The following is a 23,974-nucleotide window of genomic DNA, read 5'->3' as shown; positions in this document are numbered from 1 at the left end:
AACTTGCCCCATTCCGGGGGATTCTCGGGCATCGGGCTGAGGGGCACCGCTCTGTAGGCCGCGTGGAGCCGGTCACCGGATCAGTGCATTTGACTGTCGCGTCGCCCCGGCCGGTTCACGTTACCGACCCGGTTTCCGTGCGGCAGGAAGCGGCGAGCCAGGCCCAGGGTGCGGCAAGGAGAGCTGGGAAGTACTGTCCATGCGACCCAGAGGACCGCGGCCCACTCTGCCCACGAGACACAAGGGTACAGCATGCTCACAGAGCAGCGCTGACCGTGTGGGGCGCGGGGCTCTCGGCGGGCTTCTAGTCGACTCCGTGACAACCTCTGCAACGCGGGGGATGGGCCCCAAGGCCCGCCTAACGATTGCCATCCCAGATGTGTGTGTGTCCGTGTGCGAGGGAGAGAGAGTGTGCGGGGGAGAGACTGTGGGGGGGAGGGAGGGAGGGAGGGAGAGAGAGAAAGGAAGGGAAAGAATGCGTGGGGGAGAGAGAGAGAGAGAGAGAGAGAGAGCCAGGGAGATAGAGCGAGAGACACAGACGTGGAGGGAGGAGTGGGGCTTCCGAGGGGCAGAGAACAGGAAGGAGACGGGCCAGGAGTCGGTAGGTGAAAGCCGACACCTCCCCATCGCTGTGCCAGTCTGACCGCAGCCAGCCTGCCTTCCAGGCTGAGTCTGGGCCTCAGACCCCTGGGAGGCAACCACCGGGGAGCGCTGGTGACCAGTGCTGACCCGGCTCTGGGGAGCCATGTGGCAACGAGCCCCCACCCTGCTCCGGGCTGAGCGACACCTTGTCCTGCCCGTGGTGGCCACGCGCCGTCCACCAGGCTCAGAAGTCGGGACCTCTCCTCACTTGCCTTTGTCCTGGCGGTGACGCCAGTCCCATGTTTCCTGGCAGTGGTCCCCGACCTCGGGCAATCTTGAACGGAACTCCTTCCCCCATTTTCAAGAGAAAGGTGGTCGTGCCTGATTATCTGCTGGCTATGTTTCACCCAACAACTCGGGCCATCCTGAGACGGACACCTCCGCCTCTGAGAACAGCCCGGAAAAAGGTGAAACGGAGATGCTGGAGTCGCCTCCAAAGAGAATACCTGGACGGGATCCCATCAAGGGCACTGCGCATAGCGGATGATGGGTTCTGTCTGCTGACAGCTCGCCCCACGCCCACCCCCAATAGCTGCCAGAATGATCTGTCCAGAATGTCCGGAATGCTGGTCTGGCTGTGGGACACCCACCCCCCATTTATGATCCCTTCATTGCTTCCCACGGGCCCTGAGATCCCATCCAAAGGTGACCCGGGGGCCTTCCTGTTCCAGGCCTCGTTCAGCCCTCCAAGTTCATAATGACTCCCCAATACCCGGCCCACATTTCAATCTCTCTCGACACTTGTGGTTCACCACGTGCCTCAAGATCACACAGCCTGGCAGAGACCTGGAATGCAGGGAATGTGTCGTCCTTTCGGTGTGGCCCCCAACCGCTCTAGTGGCGGGCCGAGCACGGGCTGTTGTGAACATGAAGAATCTGAACCTGAACCAAGGTGGACCGGGGGGATGAGTGCTCACGGGCAGAGCCAAGATTCTTCTTAGAAACTTGGGGTTAGCTTTACCTCACAGATAAATAAAGGGCCGCTCAGAATCCCAGGTTCCCAGATCCTAAGATCTGACATTGGCAACACATAGGTCAGATTAGGCCTGTGTGACATTTTGTTTGGCCTGTGTTTGCATACACCTGCGCCCACATCTTAAAACTGGGACATTTCACGCTCCAATCGGCCTTTCTACTTGCTTTCGAAACACTGGAAGATCTGGAGCCTAAGACTCAAACTGTTGCATGTCAACAACCACAGGGATTACGGCTGTCCTTAGGGGCAACGGGGGTCCCCAACCGGACGCAGCCCCCTCCAGGCACCCGGGCACGACACCCAGCCAGCTTCTCACAGCCCGGCCACTGACCTGGCCCGGCCCGAAAGTATGTCTGCAGTCACTTGAGCCTGAAAAAACCGTTGACAGCCTCGTGCTAGAAGCAACGCTTCGCGTTCTCCACATCTTCCGTTTTCCTCTTCTTGGGAAAGCCGCTGTACCCAGCCCTGGTGCACGTAAGCAGGGCCACGTGAGTTCTACCAGTCGGCTCCGAGTACGAGTACCACGTGTCACCTGTGGACCGAGGCGATGAAAACATCTTTGGAGGCCACATGTTCCGTGAGCAGAGTGACCACAACCACGTCTTAATCATTCCCTTTACTTATTACATAATCACAAAGCTCGCGATCCTTCGCACTCTTGTCGTAAGTATATCCGCTAGCAGGCCGTGCAAACGTTTGGCAATGTCTGGAGTGGAGCTCGGTGCTCATTGTCAACCTTCTCCACTCTGGCCAGTGCCTCTCCACAGTCGGCTGACGGAGGGAAGCTCGCACGTCACTGATTAAACCAGGCGTCTCAGGAAGGGATCGTTTCGGGGCACACCTTCCTAACCAGAGTCGTTTCTTGTGTACCTGCAGTTTTTCTAACACAAACATTGCTGTGGATCTCAGCAGCATCCACGCTAACTTCTGAAATAGATGAGTACGTAAATGAATAAAGCAAGATGCCACATTAGAAACCAGCAATCCTCACACTGTCGACGTTTCCAAACGGTGACCCTCATATGCTGATGGTACATTGTAGATCAACGTCCCATACAGAAATTAGATATATACTCATTATAGGAAAAGCAGACAACAAGAAAATACTGTAAAAGGATAAAAGGGGAAACCGAAAAAGAAGAAATAAATCTACATGACCACACATAACTTGCCCACAAAGTATATGCAGTAACCCCTTCTTCTTCTTGAGAGTTGACCTCATTGTGTCACACGCACGCACTGAAAGACAAGTGAAGACAAGAGCCAGGCACTCCATCAGAGAGAAGACATACAAATAACCACCGGAGCAGGTTGCACAAATCAACTATTTCATGCAACAAGAAGAAACTTTGCACATTTTCCTTTACAGGAAAGAGCATTCACTCCAAAACCTCACTGGGATGTTGGGCAAAGATTTGCCCAGCTCAGATTCGAGAGATGAGAACTTGAAACAGAAACCAGCCGCCAAGAATTTCCCATGTGCCCATAGGCGACAGACAGCTTTCCAGCAGATTTTGTGGTTGTTATCAGTGGAGGGAGGGAATCAGGGGGAGAAGGGTTCGGTGGTGAGGTTTGGGGGAAGATAGGATAATAATCGTCAAAACTTTGCCTTTAAAAACAGGGCAGAAAAATAGAATGGCTGTTTCAGTTAGAGATGGTTGTGTAACAACAAACATTTGTTCTCTCACATTTTCCGTGGGGCAGGAATTTGGCAGTGACTTAGCCAGTTGCCTGTATCTCAGGGCGTCTCGCTAGGTGGCAGTCAAGCTGTCAGCGGGGCTGTGATCTCATCTGAAGGCTCCATGGGCGGTGGAGTTGGGATCTGCCTCCCAGCTCACTCACAAAGTTGTTGGTAGTTAGTCCTCGGACCTCACACCTGAGATCTTTCGAGGGCTGCCTCACGGTATGGTCGCTGGCTTCCCCCAGAGCAAGCAGTTTGAGAGGGTGCCCAAGACAGAAGCCACAGTCTTTTCAATCTGGTCTCAAAACTGACATCTCATCACTTCTCCTGTATCTAGTCATGAGAAAGCAGAGAGCAAGTCCAACCACATTCAATGGAGAGGAATACACAAAGGTGCGGGGACCAGGAAAATGGGATCATGGGGACATTTTCCACAGTGAGGAGAAAAGAGCCGCTTTCAATATTTCTAATGGGGTTTATGAGTTTAATGATAAGAGAGTACGGAAAATGGAAAGAGGACGAAGATGCCTTGGCTGGTATGAAGTGTGTGGGCCAGGACACAGCCAGAAACGAGATTAGCCAGGTAGGGGAGAATCCTATTAGAGTTCGGAGGGCCACAATTTTGCAAATGTATCCAGCTGACGTAAAAATTTATTTCAGGTTCATGGTGAATAACATCCTGAAGAAGATAGGAAGGATTGACCATGAACACAGGTAACTTGTGTGTATAAAATACCACAGCAGAGATGATGCCAAAAGGGATGAAGAGACTTAGCTGTGTGCTACAGAAGGAAGCAACAGAACCTGATAATTGACTCTGTGTGTGTGTGTGTGTGTGTGTGTGTGTGTGTGTGTGTGTGTGTGTGAGAGAGAGAGAGAGAGAGAGAGAGAGAGACAGAGAGACAGAGAGAGAGAGAGAAGACAGAGAGAGAGAGAGAGAGGTATAAGATACCAACTTTATGCTGCATGTTGAGATTTCCAAGCTCCAGGAAATATCACCCCTCCCCCCGCCCCCTGCTCCCAGGTTCTGAAAAGTTGAGAAATCAAAGCATAAAGATGGGCGGCCCCACTCTTGGTTTCTGATTCTGCAGGTCTGGGGTGGGCCCGAGAATATGCATTTCTCACAAGCTCCCAGGTGAAGCTGATACTGCTGGTCTGGGACTTAGAGACCCACATCTGACCTGTTCGATGGGGCCTTTCAATGCTGCAGCCACACGTGGCTGGTGAGCACGTGAACGGGGCCAGGCTGAAATGAGATGTGTCCCAAGTGCGAAACACACATCGAGCTTTAAAGACAAGACACAAAAACAGTGTATACTATCTCTTTAATAATTTCATTTACTTATATGTTGAAATGATAATATTTTAGATATGTTAGATTAAGTAATAATGTTAAAATCGATATTACCTGTTTATTTGTACTTCTTTAAATTTTTTTTAAGCAAACCTGATAGCACATGTGGGGCTCAAACTCACAGCCCCGAGATCAAGAGATCAAGATCACACTCCACTGACTGAAGCAGCCAGGAACTCCTGTTTATTTTTACTTTTTTTTTTTAAGTTTAAATATTATGAGCGAGCTAGAAAGAGAGAGAGAGAGAGAGAGCAGGGGATGTGGCATCGAGAGAGAGGGAGGAAGAATCGCAAGCAGGCTCCGTGCTGTCAGCACAGACCCGACATAGGGCTCAATCTCATGAGTTGTGAGATCATGACCTGAGCCTAAATCAAGAGTTGATGTTTAACAGACTCTTAACTACCCAGTTGCCCCTATTTTTACTCCTTAATGTGGTTATTGGGAAACTTGAATTATGTGTATGGCTCGAATTATATCTCTATTGGACAGCACTATAACAGACAATTAAAAGAGGTAGGATATCAACCTGTGAAAAAGAAGGATGACAAGGGCGCCTGGGTGGCTCAGTCGGTTGAGCGTCCGACTTCGGCTCAGGTCGTGATCTCGCAGTATGTGGGTTCGAGCCCCGCATCAGGCTCTGTGCTGACAGCTCAGAGACTGGATCCTGCTTTGGATTCTGTGATTCCCTCTCTCTCTGCCCCTCCCCCGCTCTCTCTCTCTCACTCTCTCTCTCTCTCTCAAAAATAAACATTTAAAATTTTTTTTTTAAAAAGATGCCATTGGGATAATCACAAATTTAAATACTGCATGGATGTTTAGTGATCTTAAGGAGTGGTTAAGTTTTAAAATAATTGTTAAGTTTTAGAATAGTTTTAGATTTAGGTAAAAGGTGCTGAGATAGTAGAGAGAGTACCCACACCCATTTCCCCCGCTTGCTAGTGTCTTGTAGTACATTCACCACAAAGAATGAATCAATATCGACACGTTATTACGAGCAAAAGCCCACCCTGAATTCAGATTTCCTTGGTTCTCCCCTGTTTCTGTTTCAGGATCCCGTGCAGGAAACCACATCGTGTTTACTCACCGTGCACGCCTCCTTGTGCTGCGACAATTTCTCTGACTTTCCTTTTTTTGATGACCTTGGCAGTTTTGAGGAGGACTGGTCAGGTATTTGGAAGACTGTTCCCCAGCTGGGATTTGTCTGGTGATTTTCCTCATGATGGGACTGGGGTGATGGGTTCTGGAGGGGAAGACGGCAGGGGTGAAATGCCCTTCTCATTACATTGTCTCGGAGGGACGTGCTATCAGCATGACCGATGGCTGGTGCCGTTGACCCTGATCACCTGGCTGAGGTCGTGTTTATCGGGTCTCTCCACTGGAAACCTACACTCTGCCCCTGTCCACACTGTCCTCTTTGGAAGGAAGTCTCTGCACACCCCACACTTAAGGAGTGGGGAGCAGTGCTCCACCCTCGAGAGTGAGAATCTACAGAATTTGGGGTTCTCCTGTCTCTTCTCCCCCATTTGTTTGTTTCCTCGCTCCCTCATTTACAGCAGTGTGCACTCGTGGGGATCTCGTTCATGCGCCAGGTTCTAATCCTACGCTACTTCACTTGTTGCTCAAATTGTTCCAGACCGAACCGCTGGGAGCTCTTTCACTTGGCCCCTGTGTCGCTTTGAAATGCCCCACCGTGGGTGCTTTGTGGAGCACATCCCTCTGACACTACAGGATGCTCCAGACTCACCTGGAATGTTCCCTGCCCCAGTCCTAGGGTCAGACATTTCTCCGAGGAGCCCTGGTTCCTTTCCTTACAGAATAGCGTTAGAAATGAATTATTAAAGTGTGACAATAGTAGGGTTACTTTAAAAAAAATTTTTTAACGTTCATTTATTTTTGAGACAGAGAGAGGCAGAGCATGAACGGGGGAGGGTCAGAGAGAGGGAGACACAGAATCTGAAACAGGCCCCAGGCTCTGAGCTGTCAGCACAGAGCCCGACGCGGGGCTCGAACTCACGGACCGCGAGATCGTGACCTGAGCCGAAGTCGGCCGCTTCACCGACTGAGCCACCCAGGCGCCCCTAGGGTTACTTTTTTAAAAGTCTCTTTATCTTTTCGATATACACACTGACCTGTTTAGATTACGTGGTAAGTCATAGTTGCTTGAAAACAACTTGGAAATGAGGGGTGTGGGTGGGTGTATGGATGAAACAAGACTGGTCATGAGTTGATCATTATTGAAGCTGGGTGATCGGTCTGGGGTTCCTGTTACTCTTCTGTTTTTACAGGTTCTTGAAATGTACTATCACAAAGCTTTTTAAAAAGAAGGGAATAGTTGACAGAGCCGATGGAAACAGGTGTTTTATTGGAGATACCAACGATAAGCACATCTTTGACCCTTTGTACTTTTATTTTTAACCTCCAAGTCCAAAGCATGAAAAAAGTGGCCTCTCCATTGTAGAGAAAAATAGTAGCCTGGCTCAAACAAAATGGCATCAGCCACCAGCTGGTTTGGAGACATAAGATATAAATTGTCTATAGGACGTAGGACAGCTTTATTAAAACTTCAGCGTTTACAGGTCATAGTTAGATCTTCAAATCCTAGTTAAGCACACACACACACACACACACACACACACACACACACACCCGGAACACCAAGCCACTTATTCAAAGCACTTGGTTCATGAGTTGGACAAATTTTTCAGTATATTCATACTTAACGGTCAGGATTTCCTCAGTTCTTCTACAAGGCGCGTCTGCCTTGGTCACAAGAATCCTCTGGATCACTCATCTTTCGTGACCGTTCAAACATATGTGACGTGTCCCATGGTGGTAGTGGGGAGCCACACTTGGATTCATGAACTACAAACATCAGTAACAATTAGTTTATTTTTAACTGGGAGACATACTGGAAATGGGGCCATGTTTTAAGAAGAAATTTGGCTTTTGTGTGCTTTTGTTTTTTCAACCGACATTTGAGTATCTCTACGTGGGAGATGCTGGGCTAAACCCTGGGAATACAAAAATAAATAAACGTACCAGCCCTGGAAGTGCTCACAGGGAGGAAATTGAGCATTTCCGGGATGCCATCTGGCAGCAAGCTCGGGGAACGACACACTGGGGGGCCCAGGGGACCAGAGAGAGGCGCGGGAGGTAGGATGTGCAGGACCTGGTGACCTGAGGGCCGCGGCCGGCGAGGACGACAGTGGCAGTCGCTGTGTCAGGGGCCCGGACGCGAGAGTGGACGGCGTGCTGTTGACAACACGGGACTGGAGAGGGGTGGATTGGCAAAGAGAAGGCAGGAGAAGAGTTGGGTGTGATGAGGATGAGATGTGTCTGTGGGCTCGCGGGTGGAGACGTCACTAGACAACCGGATGTACAGCAGTCCCCTTAACCGCGAGGGGACACGTTCCAAGACACCCAACGGGAGCCTGAGACCGCGCTTAGTACCCGACACTATATATACCACGATTTCCCTGTACATACATACCTCAAATGGAGTTCAATTTCTCACGGAGGCAGAGGAAGAGATGAACAACAGTAAGTAATGATAAAGTAGGGAGCGCCTCCGACTCCTGATTTTGGCTCTGGGCGTGATCTCCCCGTTCGTTAGATGGAGCCCCACACCGGGCTCTCCACTCAGTGCTGAGCCTGCTTGGGATATTCTCTCTCTCTCTCTCTGCCCCTCACACACACACACACACACACTCTCTCTCTCTCTCTCTCTCTCTCTCTCTCTCTCGCAAAATAAATAAATAAGTCAATTTTTTCCAGTTTAAAAAAATAACAAAATACAACCATTATAACAATATAATGAAAGTTACGTGAACGTGGTCTCTCTGTCTCTCAAAATGTCTCGTGCTGCACTCACCCTTCTTCTTCCTCCTGTGATGCTGTGAGCTGACAAAACGCCTGTGTCAATGATGAGATAAAGTGAGGCGGGAGACGCAGGCCTTGTGACTTGGCGTCAGGCTACTATTGACCTGATGGTGCGCCCGGAGGATCGTCTGCTTCCGGACCCTGGTTGACCTCGGGTAACCGAAGTCCGTGGGTAAGGGGAGACGACGGTATAGGCCTGGCACTCAAGGACAACGTTCGGGAAAGAAGCTGTAGCTAGAAAGGTAGGCGTGATGATCGTTTTTGTCGGTGGTGTCTCAGAACTATCCCCTCAACTTCTCACTTACGTCGCAGCCTGTAGCCCGTAGTAACTTTGCTTTCTGGAATGCACAGTACACTTGCGACCTTGGTCCGTCCTCAATTTGGTGAACGTTCCGTGCGTCCCTGAAAACGGTGAACTCGCTTTTTGAGTCTAATGTGTATCAACAATACCTTTTTACCCTTTATCTACCGATATCTGCCCTTTAATTTGGCTTACTTATGTTCAAGGCTGAAAGATACAATAAGGTCTTTTTTTTCTATTGCATTTCTATTCGAGTACCCATATGGTCTATCTGGTGTTGGTTCCTCCTTCTGGATTCGATGTAATTGATCACATATACTGGTTTATGGTCCGCCTTCCCTGTACTCGAACCTCTTACCAATGTAAGGACTCCAGATGCGTTGACTGCTCTTTGCCTGTAATTCTACCTGGCAGGGATCAGGATCGTCCCTGCGGCCCACTTTTTGTTTATTTGCGGATCACCGCCTGTCCAGCCCTTTATTTGTAATGTTTAAAGCAAATGACAAGGTAGGTAAATGCCTACAGTTGTTTGTAGAACCCATCCTTGAATCTTTTTAATATGGGTGGTTAATCTATTTGTACGTCCCATTAGACTAAAGTGACCCTCTGACATATTGTATGCTTTCCTGTTATGGTTTTGCGGTTTCTGCCTCCCACTAAATGGCAATGTGTTATTTTCTTTTATCTTCCACAGTGATTTGAACATGATATGGCCTGTGTTTTTGTAATGAAACAATCATTGTGAAAGCAATACACTGCAGACAAATCAGAAAGATAAGCACAACGAAATGAAACAGACCCAGAATCCCACCTACCCAGAGACGCCCACTGTAAACATGTTTGTGTATATCTTCCCAAATGTCTTCTAGAAATGTAAACACATCTGTATATAAACACACAATAGAATCCACCAGGGAGTCAGGCTACACATCCACTCCCGTGACCCACTTGGATGGACGGAGCACGAATGCCTTTCCTTATGAATAAGTCCCCTCTACTTAATTTCGAAAATCCCCTTATTGTGGCCCTAGTCAGGCTTCATATAGATATTTTCAAACTGCCCTTCGGATGTGTTTGTACCGAATTCACTTCTCCTCAGCGTGAATAATTAATACTGCTTTTGATGTTTGCTAATGTGATAAGAGGGGAAGAATAACGCGCATCCCGTTTTCATTCGTACGAGTGTCATACCTAGTCAAGCTGAACATTTGCATGCTTCCTTATCCGTTTTCTTTCAGGATTTAATGTATGATGAAGGTGATGTTTTGCAACTAGTCGGGAAAGGATGGATTGTTCAGCAAATGATGTGGGCACCACTGTTTTCCCATGAGGAAAAAAGGTAAAGGCTTTTTGATAAGATGCTCACCGGATGTATTTATGATGTCTTCAGAAGAACCACAGGGGCGCCTGGGTGGCTCAGTCGGTTAAGCGCCCAACTCTCGGTTTTGGGCTCGGGTCGTGATCTCATGCCTTGTGGGTTCGAGCCCCTCATCGGGCTCTGCACTTGACGGTGCTTCGGATCAGATCCTCTGTCTCCCTTTCCTTCTGCCCCTCGCCAGCTCACGCTCCCTCTCTCTCTGTCTCTGTCTCTGTCTCTCTCTCAGATGATTAAACGTTAAAAAACAAGAAAGAACCACAAATCTACTAGAAGAGACATGGGCGTGTTTATAGCAGCTCACCCCTGCTCAGTGGCCCTGGCCTTGAAAGCACACGTCCCTCCGCCCCCCGCTCGTCATCCTTCTGGTCTGGGCTCAAGCGACACTTCCTCGGGCCGGTGGCTCATCCTCCTCTCCACCGGGCAAAGGTCACCTGGCGTATCTCACGCCTACCTCGCCTTTGCCACATTTGGACATTTGTAAGTTATCCAAGTATTTGGAGGGTTTTTGTTTGTTTTGAGAGACAGAGAGTGCACGTGCGAGCGAGCGGGGGAGAGGGGCAGTGGGAGAGAGAGAGTCTTAAGCAGGCTCAGCGTGGAGCCCAGCGTGGGGCTCAATCCCACGACCCTGCATCCAGACCTGAGCCCAAATCGAGAGTCGGACGCTCAGCCGACTGAGCCACCCACCCTCCCCCGGAGTGCGATGCTCTCTTCTCACTTAGACAGGAAGGTGCCTAAGGTGTGAAGGAGCAAACTCTTTCCTTCACTCTTCCCTGCCGGGCAGCCTGCCAAGCATTTAGCACCTTTCCGGGGGTGCTTCCTCCCATCTTTTAAAATACACGTTAAATACTTTTTTCAATACACTTTAAAATCCCGTTGCCAGTGCGCGCCCGCCGCTACCAGGGACGCTCTTGTTGTGGCTTCTACCTGCAACGCTAGGTCCCTGGGGTCTCTCGCTCACCTCCCCAAAGAGGCTCACTCCCTCTGCCTCCTTTTTTTTTTTTTTTTTTTTTTTTTTAATGTTTATTTATTTTTGAGACAGAGAGAGTCAGAGCATGAATGGGGGAGGGGCAGAGAGAGAGGGAGACACAGAATCGGAAGCAGGCTCCAGGCTCTGAGCCATCAGCCCAGAGCCTGACGCGGGGCTCGAACTCACGAACCGTGAGATCGTGACCTGAGCTGAAGTCGGACGCTCAACCGACCGAGCCACCCAGGCGCCCCACTCTGCCTCCTTTTCTAAGGTTTGCCGGGTGTTTGGGAATTGACGGAATTAACGGAATGAAAAGGCAAGGGGCAGAGCATGGCAGGGCCACCAATGACCGTACTTTGTGAGACCTGAAGATGCCGCGGGTTGTCACACACGCCCGGAAATCAGACGTGCTTTCGCGCTGGTGGGGGGAGTACATCTTCAAATGGATGACACAGGACTTGTCTCACTCCAGCCCCCAGGACCTTAGACTTAGTGGAAATATTTCCGGAACCGTAGCCAAAGCAAGCCTGCCCATCTTAGTTTTCAGGGGGACCGTGCATCTCCATCGTTTTCAGTTTCTTACAGACATTTATTTAGTGAGGTGGCAGGAGTGAGTCCATGGCTGGTACCGAGATGTCACGTTAAGCCAGATGACGGGTTGGGAACTTAGTTGTTAATTCTCTTCAGAGCCACACTGTTCTCTGGTAGCTCACTCTTTCTCCCTCTGGTTTCAAAGCTTGGCACTACGTATGCAAGACCAAGCAGAAAATGATCTAAAGGCCAAATGGCAATTTATGACATTAACTCATTAACTCTCCTACTTGCGGAAAGGCTCAGGATGAATTCAGTACCAAAAAAAGGAAAAAAAGTCAAGCTACATTTGATTCCTGGGAGTATGAGTCAGAGCACAAATACTTGGGCCCTGCTTCGCGTTAGGCGCCCTTCTCGACTCTGAGGACACAGGAAACAAACGAGTGAGACTCGCTGCCCTTATGAAGAGTTTGTTCTAGCGGGGAGGACGTCCGGTGTACAAATAAACACGATGGCAGCAAGTGCATCGGCTGCATTTCACCTTATTTTGAGCTGTGCTATCGAGGCTCCCAAACCCAGTAAGTCACACACATCGGCTTCTTACTCACACGCTGTGTAGGAGGCGGTGGGTTGGCCTGGTCCCGCCCCAACATGCCTTCTTGCTCCCGAAACCAGTCTGAAGGAGCAGCCCCTGCGTGGCACAAGCTGTGCTCGTGGCAGAGGGGAATGGGAGAGAGATGACCAAGAAGCCGTCGTAACGCTTCTGCTGGCACTTGATGTGCTTGAGGGCCACTTAGTCTCGTTGGCCAAAGCAGAGTTCAGGGTCAACAACGGCATGGGCGATAGACTTTGTCTTCAAGAAGGAACCGCGAGCCCCACGCCAATGGACGGATGCAAGATCCTCCTACAGGGAAAGGAAGAGGCGAGGGCTACAACTAATATAAGCAGTCCCAAGTTTAAGTGCTATGGAGAAAATACGGCAGGGAGGGAGGGTTAGAGGACCCAGGCGTGTGAGCATAATGGCGGGGGGGGGGGGGGGCGGGGAGAAGGGGGGGCACCCAGGAAATTGGCAAATTTCAGAAAGGTATGAATGTGTTCTATTTTGCCAGTGGGATCACGACGTATGGTTGAGACTGCCGGCTGTTTACCAAGATCCATTTCCTGCTGCTGTGGGGCACAGACTTTTCTGGTCACCATTACAGTCTGGCGCGGCCACATGGTCATAAATGAGTAACTCTTTACTGTCATCTAATATCCACCGGGCGTTCGCCTTTCCTGGACTGTCTCATAAACGCCTTTTACTGTTGGCTTTTTAAAATAAATTTTGTTAATTTGTTTTGAGACACAGAGGGAGGGAGAGAGAACAAGTGGGGGAGGGGCAGAGAGAGGGAGAGAGAGAGTCCCAAGCAGGCTCTGCGCTGTCAGTGCAGAGCCTGACGTAGGACTTGAACTCACGAACCGTGAGAGCAGGACCGGAGCCAAAATCAAGAGTCAGATGCTTAACCAACGGAGCCACCCAGGCACCCCTACTGTTGGCGTCTTTCAATCCGGATCTGAACAAAGTCTACCCGTGGCATCTGGACGACATGTCTTTAAGACAGTGTTAATCTAGAATCATTCCAGCTCCCTCTTTTGTTTCTTTGCTGGATGTAAGGAAATTGTTAAATGACCTGCTAAGCGTGATGGCTTCTGTCTAGCATCAGCCGATGCCTAAAGGTAAAATATACACTCATGGCAAGACCCTCTGCTTGTGCTGTTGGCCGTCCGTTCACGTTTCAATCTTGATAAGTGTGAATTTTCGGCAGATCTGATCAGATTGCTTTTGTTTTCCTCCGGGCTGTGGTTGTTCCAAAGCTCAGACTAGCGTTGCTCTTTTCTTGCCGTTCGTTCACTGGGCTTACGTCATCGGCCTTTAGTTCTTCATTTCTTTGCATTAACCTTTTAAAACTACCTGTTCGGCTTTTGAGAGTTAACATTTTATGTCTTTTTAAAAAATTGTTAAGGTTTATTTATTTTTGAGAGAGAGACACAGTGTGAGTGGGGGAGGGGCAGAGAGAGAGGGAGACCCAGAATCTGAAGCAGGCTCCAGGCTCCGAGCTGTCAGCACAGAGCCAGAGGGGGGGCTCGAACTCACGCGCCGTGAGATCATGACCTGAGCCAAAGTCGGACGCTTAACCGACCGAGCCACCCAGGCACCCCGACATTTTATGTCTTAACCCACCCATTTTTTCCACATCCTAACATCGATGAGATTGCCTGCATATATGATCATGGTGTGCAATTCCATAGGCCACGTTCTTGTCTCCTATTTGGTCCATAAGACAGGGGCGCATCTTGAGACCACAGGAGTCCTAGGTCTGATGAAAGGTACTCGCTTATTTTTTTTTTAATTTTTTGTTAACGTTTTATTTATTTTTGTGACAGGGAGAGACAGAGCACGAACAGGGGAGGGTCAGAGAGAGGGAGACACAGAATCCGAAACAGGCTCCAGGCTCTGAGCTGTCAGCACAGAGCCTGACGCGGGGCTCAAACTCACGGACCGCGAGATTATGACCTGAGCCGAAGTCAGCCGCTTAACCGACTAAGCCACCCAGGCGCCCCGGTACTCGCTTATTTAAACTAGAGAACAGAAAGGGCCTCCCTGTGGAACTTCTACTCTTCCCTCCCAACAGTGGGTAGCTTCTATAGGGAGGGAGGTAGATTGAGAGGGGACACACGACGTTCTCAGTCTGCAGAATGGAAGTGGTTTAATACAGAACCAGAAGCTTCTAGAGCTGCTGGGAGGCAGGGGGCCAAGATGAGGGAGGCAGTTTCTAGAGATGGGGGAAGCACAGGGGTTGCAGGGAAGCCTGCTCAGTGGTTTCGGCCTCCTGCACGATGAAGTGGGTAAATGTCAGGACGACATCCAGAGGCCACTGGTCAAATGCACGTCTGCCTGCTGCTGACGCCAAAGGCTGTCCCAGGCAGCCGCCACAGAAAAACTGCTTCTCCATCCCTTCTTCCTCCTCACTCTGGGAGAACCTAAGCCCCCTACTGGAAAAGGGGCCTGGGAAATGCCACTTCCGGGCTGCACAGGGGAGAACTTAGGAAGGTGGGTGGGGGGCGCCTGAGGGCTGGGTCGGTTAAGCGTCCGACTCCGCCTGGGGTCACGATCTCGCGGTCCGTGAGTTCGAGCCCCGCGTCGGGCTCTGTGCCGACGGCTCAGAGCCTGGAGCCTGTTTCAGATTCTGTGTCTCCCCCCTCTCTCTGCCCCTCCCCTGCACATGCTCTGTCTCTCTCTGTGTCAAACATAAATACTTAAAATTTTTTTTTTAATCTTAAAAAATATAAATAAAAAAGTAATGAAAGGAACATGTAATACATTCGTCCCCCTCCCAATGGATTGGCTTCTGTGCCTCGCGGAGTATGTATACCCCACCCGACGTCAATGCACTTGAACGGCGAGGGCCGGCCAAAGGCAGGTGCAACAGTGACGCCAAAGGCAGAGGGGGGCTTCCTGAGGCCATAGGCTGCCCTGCCCGTCCCCTTGCCCCTGAGGGATTATTTCCCCAAACGAAGGAGCTTGATTCAGTGCTTTGGCTCTTCAGCTGAAGAGCAGGACACAGAATTACTGGAGTATTAGGACGCTTATCACTCGTGGACGCTAGGAACCGGCTCACGTGCTGTATCACACGCATCCTGAGGCTCTCGTTTCCGTGAACGCTCGGTCACCTCGATTGTGTTCTAGGCAGCTTGAGGGGAGGAGGCAGGTCGCTTGGTCCTCAAGCGTGGCCCCTTGGGCTGCTAGCGCCGCCAAAGCCAGAGAAGATAGTCCCGTCTCTCCAGGTGCCTCTAGTATAGCAAGGACAGCGGGCGAGCTCGATCAGAGCGCATGCTCCAAGTGCGTGCTCACCGTGGAGAGTTGCTTTCCAGGTTCAACTTCAACAACCTTCAGGACAAAAGAGGAGACACGTCGGGAGGTCAAGGGAGGAACACCGTCTGCCGCGCGTTCTGAACGTGAGCCCCGGGCGGCACGTCCTCCATACCCTGGAGCCCGCCCGCCCTCCCTCCCTGGGTCCGCCTCAGAGGACTTCTAAATAGAAGCCAGTCCCAGCACCTCACTGTGCGGACAGCCCCAGAATTTCACACCTATTTCAGTTACTCGGCCAACTGGGACTACGATCCCGGACGTAGCTTGAAAACGCGGTATCTTGCCTCCCGACTACGTCGTGCCTAGCTAGTTATGATGTTGAGTTCCCAATCTCTAACATTACAGAAGGGCGTGGCTTTTTCATGCCTACAGAGGGGGCCTGGGTTTAAGGGTGGCAAGTCCTCCTCCGGAATGCACATCTTAAGACGTTGCAACGATTAGCAATCGTGCAAAGACGAAAGCAAATGCTCCACGCGCCCAGAGGGCCGCCGAGCTCAGCTTGCGGAATTTGCCGGAAGGATGCGCCGAGAGGCAAAACCGGGGGAAAGATCGGTTTTGAAAGCCCCGACGCTTCACAAGAGCCTCATGTGGCGTGATATTCTCTGGACTAAGAGGTTACAAAGCACACAGTGCAGAACCAGCGGTTCTCAGCGAAGGGGTACCCCCGCCCCCCCGCTTCCGGGCACTCGCGCCTCAGCCCTGGAGCTTCCGCCAGGGAGGGCCCCGTCGTCCCCAGTGAACTACAAGACCCGCTGTTGCAGCGGTAGGAGCTTCTGGGTTCAGAGGCATGGAGCAGTAGCTCCTGGTGCAGGGGAGGGGGACAAGGGGTCAGACGCCGAAGGCGACTCGAGCCCAGGCCCCAGCCTCTCAGGCTTGGCCACCCGTAAGCTGGGAGAACTGGACGCACAAAGGCAGAACGGCTTCGGGCTCCCGGTGGCACAGGAGCAGCCAGAATTGCCAGGCAGACGTGGGAACTCAGGGCAGACGAGATGCGCGGGGGCACTGGCGTTTTCTGGCACGTTCGTTCCCATCATCAATACCACGGTGAGCAACAGGTTTTGAGGACAGATGACTGAAGCTCCCCGAGGTCACGTCGCACTGCTCCCCCGCGGTCCGGTTTAAGGCCCTACGAGAGATCAGGCCCCCCTGTGAGGGATCCGCTTAAATGTAGAACGAGGGCAAGTGTTAAAACTCAAGTATTTGGACACAGAAACCCACGAACTTACTAGAGTGCCTCTTCATCAACTCTAATAAGTGCGTGCATTAATGTCACGCGGTGAAAGCGAATAAACTCGAGTCTGAGGCTCTGACATTAATTATTGTGTTTTTTAAACTTTATTAAATTTTTAAATCTGAAAACTGTAAAACATAGTATTCATACAAACACACCTGAGGACTGTTCAACCGGGCACCGGCATCTTCACACAAACAATTTGAAGAAAAACCAGGTTTAAATTAGAATTCTGTCTTATAACACAAAAGGAATAACATAGATAAAATCACCCTTTAAATAGTTGCATTCTTATATAAAGTACATTTGGTTTTCTGAGAAAGAAAATGTACATTCATGCCCCTGGTGTATATTTTATTGGCATTTACAACAAATGGCTAAGACTTTTAGCACAGATTCTCATAGCTTATAAACATTACACCAAAGTTGTACAAAGTAATTACAATAAACATATAGCACCATTTCCCCTTTAAAGTTCTAACTTTAAAAATAAAGCCCAAAATGAGAAGTCAGAATTAATGCATCTTCCAAAATGTAGCAGAATAAATGGCTCAGAGCTAAGCAAATTCACTAGAAACATTGCATAGGACAGAGAACTTCCCTGTGTGAAAACCAACCTACGGATTGTTTCTTATCCCCTGAAGACAAAGCTGAGAGGTAATAGTGATAGCAAATGATGCACATATTTTTTATAGAATAAAAACCTCTAACTATATAAATAGTTCACCATCACCTCTGTGGCAGTACAAAGTGCCATATTAAATTCAAAAAGAAGAGATTTACTTGTTCGTATACCTACAGGTATAGAATAATATATAAATATGGTATAGTATCCATATGAGGAATAAACAGACAATAAAATATATATCTTATAAAAATTTGGGCACAGGTGTCTTCATATAGAGATGTGAGGAATGAATGCCCAGTTAAATGTCTACGCTTAGCGAAAATATGTAACGTTTTAAAATAATAGGTATATTATTGAAAAAAAATTAACCTGACTCTATCCAAACCACCCTTGTAGTATAATATCTCCTGCATAAAACAACCATTCTATGTATCCTATAACTGTTCAACATTTATCAAAAACTGATTAAGAACACTTTATGAAAGCTTATAAGGTTGCTTTTTTTCTTTAAATATGAACAAATACAACATACAGAGAAATAATAACAAAAGGAAAATAATTTATATGGCTTTCCCTTTCTGGAAACTGGCAGAACACAAACATAAAATGGCAGTAACAGACATAAAATATTTGGAGAAAGATAATGTCTGCAGTTGCATCTTTAAATTCTCTTCTAAGGAAAACTTCTCATGGATTTTATGAGAGAACTTGTCAGTCCCTGATACTTTCCCCTTTGGGATTCAGCTGTTTTGGTTCTATATATAAACATTAACTGAAATCAAAGGTGTTTCTCTGTTTCCAGCATGAAATAAACTTGTAAACTGTGCAATAAAATGATAAATTTTCAACTGTAAAATAAGGAAAAGGCATAAAGAACTCCCAATTTGAATATACTACTACTAACGTTAAACGGTTTTTAAAGTAGAGAGAACTATAACATTGTTTGCGATTCTGGATATACGTACTTTTAGAGGAACTGTCTACCAAACAAAAGCTGCTAGGAGAATAAAAACATTTTTAAATTAAAAGTTATGAGGAGAACTGAGAATTGTGTCCAATCTCAACATACAATTTTGTTTTAGTTGTATTTTCCTTCTTTAAGTTTTTCAATGTAGTAACACAACTTTAATGCCGGGCCCAGCTTCAGCCCCATGTACTTCATCATCACCTCACTCTTGAGGAGTAGCAGAGCCTTCCCATCAATTTCCTATAGAGAAAGGAAACTACGATTAATGATGCATTCCTACCTTGTCAAGTTATATCTATATAAGAACATGTAAAATAGAGGGCAGTTGTACATTCTCGATATATATTCTCTGAATATTATTTCCTGAGAACTATTAAAAATATAATTTCTACAGCAAGACATCATTTGACAATTTTTAAGTTTACTTCAAATTTTAAGAAAAAGGAAATTTAATCCAGTATCTTTCAAAAATGGCCTAAGCATCAAGCTGTCTGATCTTAAGTACTGTGTGTTGAATACAATACTACCTACCTATGACAAAGAGTAGAAAACTATGAATTGTAGAAACAAATTTCAGACGGTCATTAACTTTCTTAAAAAGGCTGGGAATATGAGTATGTCAGCATCAATGCAAACTATAAATGTGCTATATACACAGTGCTGTCTTTATGTTGAAAGCGAATTAGTTAGTTGTCTGAAGCTAATTAAATGCTAAAACTACTGATTTTCTTAGAATACTGAAAAGGACGTAAGATATTTGGTCACTGATTTCTCAGAAAAGACTATAAACATTACTTAATAGACACAAGGCATCCTCCTAAAATTTCTTTATTTCCTTAGTTAACCAGTTTATGTCACAGAAGCATATTATTTGGGATTAACGAGCTCCTATTTAAAATAAAACTGCATTTAATCTTGCAGTTGCTGGACTCATTGGGCATCATTAACAAGGAAGATACCCTGTCACAGCTTGTGGTTACCCCCTCCTACTCACGGTCCTGGGGCAGAGCAGGGAGGAGAGGGGAGGAGGATCCTTGTGGGAGAAGACATCTGAGAGTGGCCATGTTGAATCATCTTCTCTGGAGAACTTCAAGACTTGTAGTACTTTAGGTACTCGAGTACCCGTTTAAAGCACAGATCCAGCCTCTACCTTTTAAGAAGCTAACTTTGGGCCAAGTAAGCTTTCTCACATATGGAAAAAAATCAGTTGATAGGGTTCCCCCACCATCCACACTAATCAGCATCCATCCAACTGAAGGGCCTGCACAGAGGTCATTGAAAGGCATTACGGCAGGAAAACCGGATCAAAAGATACATTACATGTTGCCTGAAGAGGTCGGCGAGGGGGCCTGATATTTGAGGATCTTTATGTTTCATAAACTGTATCACTTCATCCACAGACCAGGTTGAAGGGTCCTTAGAGAAGCCTTGTTTCAGGACACTGGGATCAGGTACAGCTATATAACTTGGAGCTTCAATGGGGGGAAAAAAGACAAATCATACTTGACCTGATCATTATCCTGAAAGAAGAGATGTTAGGTAGGGAGAGATGGTCTCTCATTCCTGGAACCTTCTAGTAAGCACCCCAGCAAGGACCCGGGACTCTAAGTGTAGAATCCAGTGCAAGTCTAGCTAGAGGTGACCTGAGGATGGCTACCCAAGAGTACCCCATCTGACCTCCCCCAAAAACAAAAGCAGCTTCAGAATTTACCCTAAAGTTTCAAAAATCATAAAACAGACTGAGCAATCTGAGGCCTTGTTGGCCACGGGCAAAGACAGCAAAAGATCTGTTGCTTGGGTTAAATTAGGTTAATCTAAGTTAACCTATTACTCTCTTTAAGTATTTCAATGAATTTCTCTCAATCTCCCGCCTCTTAGTATGTCTAGACTAGGTTTCTCTTACCAGCTAAATACAATGGCAAGTCTCCAGATTTGGTTTTCTAATTGCTTACATTTATTCACTTTAATCAATGAATTTCAATAACCCCATTATCTTTGAGAACCAAATTAGTTTTTACTGAATCTCTCCCATGTATTCAATATGGACATTTTTAGCATCACTTTGCTTTTTAAATTCCTGTCTCTTATGGCTTAAATGCTTCTCTGAATTTTGAAGAAAGGAGGATTATTTTCTGCTTGGCTAGGTCAGAAGTAACTTTAACATTATATTGAATACCTCTCTCAAGTTTAATTGCATAGTAATAGATATTCTGGTTGAATGTTTCAGGTCAAAAAAAAGAAGTAACTGAGACAGAGAATAAATTAAGCACTCATACTTCAAAAAGTTTTAGGTGTGCTGTTCACCAAGTTGTGGTATAATTTCTTTGTGTCCAGACAAGTATTCATTTACTCAACCAGAGTGGCTTGACTCTCTAAAGTTTAATGTGTGACAGAAGAGAGTTTTGTAATTTGCTAGGAAGATCTGTTTCTTTAAACAAGGACCGTCAACACAGATTTGTTTTTTTTGTTTTTGGTATGAATTAACCAAAGATATACTTTTTCTCTCCTATCTGGGCTCCAGCCATTTTAGGGGCATTTTGATATTTACCCATGTAAAGGGCAAAGAAAAACAGAAGATAAAAGAACTCACAATGGTGAGTTTTTTTTTATGTGTAGCTCAAAAGTATATTTGTTTTCTCTTTCACTATTGCAACTTCAATGTGAAACAACAACTCTTTACTAAAATACATCCTCCCTTCCACTTCTCAGAGATAAAATTATTGGTTGTATCTACCAAGAAATGCCGCTGGGCTGTGTCAACCCAAATGAAAATTACGACGGTGTATAGACCATGCCATGCCTAAGGGCATTTTAACAATTTAGACAGAAAAGTCTTCTCCTTTAGCTCAAGAAAGACTCAATGTGAGATTAAGAAGTTACTGGCAAAGCTAATCAATACCTCTAAATTAACTTTTTTGTGGGATTTCTGGTTTACGTCATCGGAATCTGGTATAGTTAGGCCTCAAATAACATGTAACTAGTTTCAAAGATTACAACAGAAAACCTATAGGCAAAGATATAATTTATGGAATAAAGCTATAATTTTATGTTAAAACAACTGTAAGATCATCTATTTTTAATCCATTATGGAAAAATAATTTAAGTGGGCCTGTATCTTCAAAACAATCATAATTGCAAACATTAGTGTTATTCTCAATAATTACATGAAATAAACTATGTGAAAAATAAAGTTCAGTCATGCTTTTTTTCATGAATGGCTTTGTCTTACATACACTAAATGTTTCTGAAACAAATAAAATGAAAGTGATTTGATTTTATCCACGACAATGTTACTGGATTTCTTTCCTAAAATAAAAATAAACAATTTATTTCATTCAAATAATGGGGCAGGGCAGAGGGCTGTGAAAGCATCACCGGCAACCGGGGGGGACTCAGCCTTAAGTAACAGTTCCAAAACCTTAAAGAAAGTAATAGTAATGACACGTCTAGACAGTTTTCAAGTGAAATGCTTACCTAGTCTCTGGAGATGGAAGCAGCCCAGAAGTAAAGTGTACGGCCTGAGGCCAGAGCGCCTGGATTCAAGGACTGACCCAGCCACTTTCTAGTTGGGGACCTTAGACAAGTGACTTCTCAGATTTCTCACAGAAAAATGTTTACAGGCACATACATCTCAAGGAATTATTGTAAAGATGTACTGTATAAGGCTATGTAAAATATTATGCACCTGGCACATGGCAGACAGTGATGAAGATGATGCTGATTTCTATTATTAATAATAGAAAATTACTAGTAAGTAATGTTATTACTATTAGTCTTTTCACTCCTGGAAAGACCAGAAACTAGCCTTCTCCAGCCCAAATACAGGCTACTTTGGTATGCTTAGGCATACATTTGAAAGTGAGATATTCAGCATCGGAGGTAACCTTTTATAGTCTTTTACTGAGGCGACCCGTCTTCAAAAGCTCGTATTTTGTGAAAATACATAAAATTCCAGCTATGTTATCCCTTTATGGAATAAACATCTATTGTCAGACTCCTTGCAAACGTCACTCTGAAAGCAGAGGCGATCTACATGGGGTGGGAGATGGAAGGGGACGACATGAAATATGTCATAGCATGTATGCAGTGCAGGTGCCCGTAGATAATATCCATGATAAAAAGCAACTGAGTCAGACAGTTCCTACTGCCTTCACTACTCACCTTACCTAGATGCCTACCACGGCAAAAAGGATAGAACACTTATTCTCACACTTAACCCACCTCACCCCACCTCTACCCCTACCCCCACCCTCTTAGTGCTTAAAATGGTAAAGGGCAGCTATCTTTGCACATGGAAAACTATGCTGGCTCTTTCCAAATGGCAAGATGCTGCTGCCGTGTTTACACATATTAAATACTCCTGGTGGGTCTGAGGGAGTAACCGAGGGTGTGGAGAATGGAGAAATGGCTGCAGCAACAGAGTACCAGAACCCAGATCTGGGAGTCACACACAGGCTAGGGCCAGGAAAGGTCTCTTCTGACAAGGAAGAGAGTACATCAAAAAGGAGAGGGAGTACATCGTTCCAAGCCTCAGTGTCACAGGAGGTTTGTTTGTGAGTCCAGACAGTAGCCAACGAAATGATAAATTACAAGGGAACCATTAATAAGAACCATGAATTAAGAAGTCTCTATGAGAGACATGGCTGGTGATCCAGATCCCCAAAGACAGTTCTATGCTGCCATGAGGATCAGAGCCATCTGTAGTGGCCTGATCCTGACAGTGACATTAATAGGGAGGACTCAAACTCCTTAATTTTGGCACTTTCTCCAATGTCATACACTCTCAGGGGATATTTTTGGGCATGGAAAACTTGAGGAGTAAAGGAACACACTGGTTGAGAATCACTGTTTTTAAATATACCTTCACTTTTCTTCTGCGTTTGGAATTTAACTTCATGTTGACTGCTCTTGGTAGATTTAGTTCCCACCAGTGCTGAACTTGAGGGGCCTGGCACACTTGGAGAAAAATCCCTGGAGACTGCAGTATGAGCGCTTACAGGATTTCTGCTGTCAGGAGTTACAGAACTAGCTGGACTTAGTGGTGGGCTTTTGGAATCTTCAGGAAGCTTCTCCTCCTTGGGCATGCCATTTCCTTCAGAAGACAATGATTCTTCTAAAAGAAAAAAAGACAAAGGCAATTATCTTCAGTAGACTTACAGCTTAAATACTTTCAAAGGTCAAAAGATCTTGTCATCTTCAACAGGCCACTTAAGCCATGCTATACTGAACCACAAACCTCTAAACACAAAGTACATGGCCATCCCCTTCTTGGCATTCTCAATAATGGACACCGTTTTAAAATCCAAATTGATTCCACGACATCACCTGTTTCTCATGGCAATTGTCCCTTGCCAGTCTTGCCACCAAGGCTGTCAACACCTCACTAAAGCATTCATTTTTAAGAATGCAGTTCTCCACAACTATTTGTTATAATATGACCACACAGTTGGCTTCTAACATTTGCTTACTACTTGGGCACTTAAAACTTTCACTGGAGGGCACCTGGGTGGCTCCGTTAAGCATCCGACT

The 23,974-nt window shown here is 46.7% G+C and overlaps 1 protein-coding gene across 3 annotated transcripts in view; it reads right to left on the bottom strand.

The window, feature by feature from the left end:
* Positions 1–16,931: 16,931 nt before the first annotated feature.
* The window catches only part of SCML2 (Scm polycomb group protein like 2), a 103,208-nt gene continuing 96,165 nt past the window's right edge, over positions 16,932–23,974 (bottom strand). For 2 of the 3 annotated variants that reach the window (XM_081793861.1, XM_081793862.1), the window contains 3 exons: positions 23,307–23,558; positions 19,766–19,917; positions 16,932–18,685 (listed from right to left, as the gene is read on the bottom strand). In XM_081793861.1, the coding sequence (XP_081649987.1) occupies positions 18,557–18,685; positions 19,766–19,917; positions 23,307–23,558 (533 nt within the window). In that variant the 3' untranslated portion in view covers positions 16,932–18,556. The remainder of the gene's footprint in view (positions 18,686–19,765; positions 19,918–23,306; positions 23,559–23,974) is intronic. The other variant, XM_081793863.1, reaches the window with a different exon arrangement.

This window comes from Panthera onca, chromosome X (genome assembly GCF_046562875.1).
Source record: "Panthera onca isolate mPanOnc1 chromosome X, mPanOnc1 haplotype 2, whole genome shotgun sequence".
Taxonomy (NCBI): domain Eukaryota; kingdom Metazoa; phylum Chordata; class Mammalia; order Carnivora; family Felidae; genus Panthera; species Panthera onca.
Note: the sequence above shows the minus strand (reverse complement) of the source record. Positions and strands in the feature narration are given on the sequence as shown.